This window comes from Saccoglossus kowalevskii, chromosome 22 (assembly GCF_978046115.1).
Source record: "Saccoglossus kowalevskii chromosome 22, keSacKowa6.1, whole genome shotgun sequence".
In the NCBI taxonomy this organism is placed as follows: domain Eukaryota; kingdom Metazoa; phylum Hemichordata; class Enteropneusta; family Harrimaniidae; genus Saccoglossus; species Saccoglossus kowalevskii.
The window spans coordinates 2,983,378-2,989,228 of record NC_140662.1 but is presented as its reverse complement, the minus strand read 5'-3'; the positions used below and the strand labels follow the sequence as shown (position 1 = coordinate 2,989,228).

General features: G+C 36.3%; 1 protein-coding gene across 1 annotated transcript; it reads right to left on the bottom strand.

Moving 5' to 3' along the window:
- Positions 1 to 1,876: 1,876 nt before the first annotated feature.
- LOC144344625 (uncharacterized) lies at positions 1,877 to 2,965 on the bottom strand. The gene has a single exon (XM_078006502.1). It carries the CDS (start codon positions 2,963 to 2,965, stop codon positions 1,877 to 1,879), a length of 1,089 nt encoding a protein of 362 aa, XP_077862628.1.
- Positions 2,966 to 5,851: the final 2,886 nt, after the last annotated feature.

Sequence of the window (5,851 nt, the reverse complement as noted above, 5' to 3'; positions counted from 1 at the left end):
TATGAATTATATTAGTACACGGCTGCCCATATACCACATACTTGCTAAAAGCGACATGGATATTGTTTTAGAAACCACACTTCTTGATAGCAATGCGAAGATACGCTTGATATTGTTTCAATACAAGTGTCGCATACGACTTATTTACCACTTCCGTGTCACTGAGAATGATCTAGAACCGTACTGTGTCTGGGTGGAATATTCTAGAAAAAAACACAGCTAAATGTACCTTGAAAACTTCTTGACATTATCAACCTTGGTTCTAAATGCGTTTATTCAGTCAGTTATACCGTCAAAATTTTAGTTTTCTATTTTCACTGTTGAGTACTCAACTTTTTGAATAGTGTATTCCCAATCCTTGATCCTTAACCTCGCAATTAATTCAACCATAACTAACCGGTATGTCGCATACGACTTATTTACCACTTCCGTGTCACTGAGAATGTTCTATAATGTTCTAGTGTCTGGGTGGAATATTCTAGATTTTTTTTTAGAAACTGGTTGAATAGGTAATAGAACATTGTAGGAGACGATAGAAGGTAATGGAACATTCTAGAAATTTGTAGTAAGTTCCAGACTCATTATGTATGCTTATGTAATGGTCTATTTATAGACAGTGGGGGTATATATAGGGGAGTTGTTCAGCACTGAGATCAGATCGGAGATCTCGTTGAATTGTATTGGAGTTTAAGTATCTAGTCATTGGAGTAGTGGAGTTTTACCGCGTTATTGTACTTGATGTTTGCAGAGTATAATAATACCAGTACCAGTTGAAACCTCATCTGTTGGCTCCGTGTTCGTATTTTGTCATTGCCGCCAGGGAAGTCTTTCTGTTACTGTTGCCATTTTGGTATTTGAACCATCACACCTGTACTATACCAATTACGGTAATATTACGTTGCGTGTGACAGCAAGCGTTACCCATTTGGATCCTGACAACGCCCAAAATGGGTGTCCGTACGATGATATGACATGGTACCAAATTGATGACAGTCAATGGCTTCTGCAACACAACCACGAAGAAATATAGGACTCTTGCCTGCAGAGGAACGCTGTTATTCTGGAGGGCACCGTTGATAGCAGGAGATCGCAGAGCAGTTCATACAAGTCTCACAGAGGGATGATTGAAACCTGTATCACTTGTCTCACAATATCGTAGCAGCAACATACATAGTACTTAATTCAAATGGTGGTTCACAACTGTCCTCAATCTAACCTATTTATAGAGCATAAATGGCCCAGTTTCAGGTACACCACCTGGGTTTCCACAGGAGCCAATCAGAATGTGGTCTTGCTAGCAGCTGCCTAAAGATGACATGCAGGCACTCGCGCAGGCAAGTCAGTATATCGTAAACATTCTTTGTTATGTAATTCACAAGCACACCTGGTAGATTCCAACTGTCTTTTCAGAGTTGTAAACAAGTATTACCTGTCAATCACCTTTATGACAGTTATCATACAGCAATGTACAACGTTACTTCCCATGATTCCATGCACACTTCTATTCACAAATTTTGAGGCAATATAAAAAACATAGATTAAATGATGCTGACAAATAACCTCGGGCAAATGCAAAAGAGTCTGCGTTTTTTTGCTTTTTTCTACCTTCACATTGGGTGACTCAATCCAAGTCTGCAATGATTCTGTCATACTTTGTTCATGGGGCATACTTGATATAATTTGATTGAATCAACATCACTGGGATTTTTATGATGCTTTTTCTACTATGTGACTATGTCTTTCATTAATTTCTGTTTGGTTTCAATGTTGCACACCATTGCGAAATACCACAAAAGCAGTCTAGATATATATGATTATTGTGACAACTACATTAGGGAACAGAAATTAACAGCAGTTGTCAGTGTGTTATAATAGATCAAACAAGTGTTTCGTTTTTTAGTTTCAAATAATTGTCCCTTTGTTCTCGGTAAATTTTCTTTGCATCTTCATAAAGCTTCAAGTCCCATTTATTTCGTGTACGTAGTTCATTCAATTCATACTCTGTAAGGATTTCACTGTGGGCATTAGCGTTGATATGAACAGTGTCATTTTGCTGTGATATACCAAATATATGACTTAGCATTTCTTGAGAGGTTTTAAAGTCCTCTGTCAGGCCAATGAACGCCATATTGGTTTCTATGTTTCTCTTAGCAACAAGATAGTGTTTCTCTTCTACATCAGGTATTTCATATGCTTCAGATAAATGCACTGCTCCATGTCCGTCTTCAAATGTATCATCAATTGTGGGATTATCGCCAAACTGTAAAAGTCGTACCATATTATTACTCATATCTTGTAAATGCACTCTTTTACTACGTTTTAAGAAATCTGTAAGTGAAGAAGTTCTCTGCAAGAACTTTTTACATATTGGATGTGTACGTCCACAATGCGTTTTCTTTAGGAAATAGTAGCTTGAAACAAGCTTCGCAATTGGCTCACGAAACCATGTGACATATGCAACTGGTCTGTATTTGAACACGTAGTCATGGATACCATATGTACGTTTCGAATAGTAAACAGTTTGTGAAGAATCATTCCTAGAGTTAACACCCTCATTGTATAGTTGACTGCAATGGGCAACTAAAGTTTTTCTTAGAATTCCCTTCTTGGGCTTGATCTGCGACAGTATCTTCTCAACTGATGTGCCACCAACTTTTGGCAGATGTGTAAAAATAACATTTGCTGCACGATATTGACTGTGTGCTGATTCATTATAACTCAAATAGAAATTTGGAAGAGGTTTTCTACCGGCATCAGAAGTATTGTAGATATCTCGAAGTTCTTTATTCAGCCTCTTGCACACACCCTTATTATCTGTCACTAATAATTTCATTGACGTCGAGGTGTGTCTATGTGACTGGCCTTTGGTTATTGATTGGTTAGCATAGTGACTGGTGATATTGGAGACGGGCTGGTCAACCTTGAGATTTGGTACTTGCCTCTCAGTATTGTTCTGAACGTTCATGTTTGAGGCGACATCCATACTGTGTACAGATGCCAACCGCACGGGGTTCACTGTAACATGCCAATATACTATGGCTAAACAGGTTATTATATTACATATAAACAGACTGTACATAATTCTGGCAGATTTCATGTTGAATGTCACCAAGATACCTGTTGATCAAACACAAACAGTTAGTAAGAATCATTTACATACTCTATGACAATTTGTATTAAATTGTAGTAATTATGTTTCATGGTAATTGAAGTTCAAAATGAAATCATCTTTGCAGTATATTACTCGAAACGTTTGCTGGGCATTTTGTTTACTATGATGTGAGACCTCTAGGATATGGATAACACCTATACACGAAGTATATAACTGATGGTCTACAAGCTGAAACATGTCATCAAACATAATGAAGGAACTTTTGATTACAACACCAATTAAGTTACAAAAAACGCCAACTATATCCACAGAGTTATTACTTAGTTCAGCAAGAGGGTGTAAGGAGCTTTGATGATAATAATTAATATTTTTATTCAAATGCTTCAGTCTGCCTTAACTTGTCCAACGTACTTTCCTTCGCTTTTTTAGCATTGCTTTGTTTTGCTATTTAGCTTTGCTCTGCCTTTCAATTGTTTGCCTTTATTTGCATTGAATTGTGTTGCCTCTCTTTGCCTCACTTCGTCTTCGTTTTTGTTTAAGTTTAGTATTACTTTTATATTCTTGTAGACTATTATGACATATGTACAAGCGACAATTATCATTTTTATCTACAGCCTCTATATTTGCTCATTAGATTGGAATATTGTTTCAGCCAACAAAACGCAGTTTAATTGAGGCATGTGACCAGTTCACATAGCTGGTTTATACTTTCCAACATCAGCCGATCATATGTTTATTCTGCCACGCCTTAGAATTTTATTGTAGATTTTGTAAGAAAAGTACTATCTGTCCTGAACTAATGTGTATTCCCTGAGTTTTTCTTCTATGATTTAATATTTTAATATTAGAATTGAGTACACACTCACTTCAACTTTATTCATCAGATTTTAATCCCGTTGAACATGTTATTTTATGAGGGGGGCAAGGGTTATTTTCGTACAACGTAATCAATCAAATATTTTTTTCATACACTGTAAAAATGTGTCATTTTTCTCGGTACGTACAAGAATTTACATCCAAATAAAAAAATCGTAAAAAATAATCCAAGGAAATTACATTTTAGAAACAGTAAAACGACTAGATGACACAATGTCAAGACGTAAAAGGCCCTCTAACCGAATGAAGAGCATTACGAGGGTAATATGTGCATGCGTCTCTACACACAGCGCAGTAATGGCGGAGAATTTGAGTCGGAGCTGTTTGGACCATTCAATGTTCCATTTTTTAATACTGTAAACTGTAAAAACGTCCCTTTTCCTTGTAAATTGTAAAAAAAACTTTTTATTTCCCGTAAAACCGTACCAGCTACCCCCTTGCCTCCCCTCTTCTACACCTGTGATACCACAAACACACACACACACACACACCAACACTTACGGCTTTATACTGACGAGCCTACGAAAGGGTATTATACGTGTACAGTTAAATTGCCTTGGAATTAATTTAGTGCGCCAGCAGAATCAATAATCGTGAATATTCAAATCTTTACAGGCAAACGAACGTATAAATATTACAAAACACAGAAATGTGATAACGACAAGTGCTTTACAGAATATATATATAATTCCATTATTATTTTACTCTACTTCACCAACTTGGAGCCATAATACAACACCTGCACATTCAACTGTGAAACAACAAAACCTGTACTCACCCCGTAATACTGGCAGAAACTTAAAGAACTGTTGCTTTCCCGATTGTTTAAGTCCCTGAAAAGATGAACCCTAGGCGTTCAGATTTAGGTGGGTTAGCCATCCAGTGACTGGGGTGAAACATGAATGTCTCATTTACCTGAGAGGCTGTGACAGATTTGTTTTGGTGGTGGTGGTGGTGGTGTTAATGTCCTCTCATGAATAATGTATTGGATATGCCCTGTTGACCATTTAGTTGGAATGTACTTTTGATTGACGACGTGCCTCATGAACCACATCCTATAGTTTTAAAACAAGGTCTCGTCCCAACAAGAATTGTTTTATTCGATAATTCGTTACCTAATTATGTTGAGATTAGTTCAAAATGGAGCATGAAAATTGAAAGTTTTTGAAAGGTAAATAAATTCGCCGAAGCGTGATCTATACAGTTCTATTACGTCTCGTGGATACCTGCCGATTACACTCGAGTTAAAAACAGCCTTATTCACTCAGGGACGAGTCACTGTTTTTTTAACCCAGTCGTGAAGCCTGAACACATAAGAACCATACATTTTTCTCGTAACATTGCCATGGCTCCTTCTGCATCTAAAGAGTTGATTTAAATATTCAAATGAATGACAAAATTGTTCTTTCAACATTTGACGTCACTCAGTGTGTATATAGAACGTTGAAACCACTAGTGTTCGAGTTATAACCACTCCTATTGTAATTGAAATAAATACTACCACAATTTATCAATCTTTATTGACTATGACAATTTTGATAATACAACATCATGTGCCAGTTAACAAAAAACATCTACCAAATATTTATTAACTTTATCAATAAATTAATAAAACAATTTTAATATTACTACAGATATTGTAATTTGTGTATTTTGACGTACATTCTATGTTTGACCGAAGCAGGCGTTGTAATGCCTTGATCGTTGTTAATTGTTCGACTCATTACAAGTGAAATATTTACCCGGTGTTTTATCGTAATGCATGTTAGTATGATTTGTTCGTTATTTCGGTGTACAGAATTGAACCAATTACAAACAAGCATTTTAGTCACTGCGATAACTAAATTCAATGACTAACATACT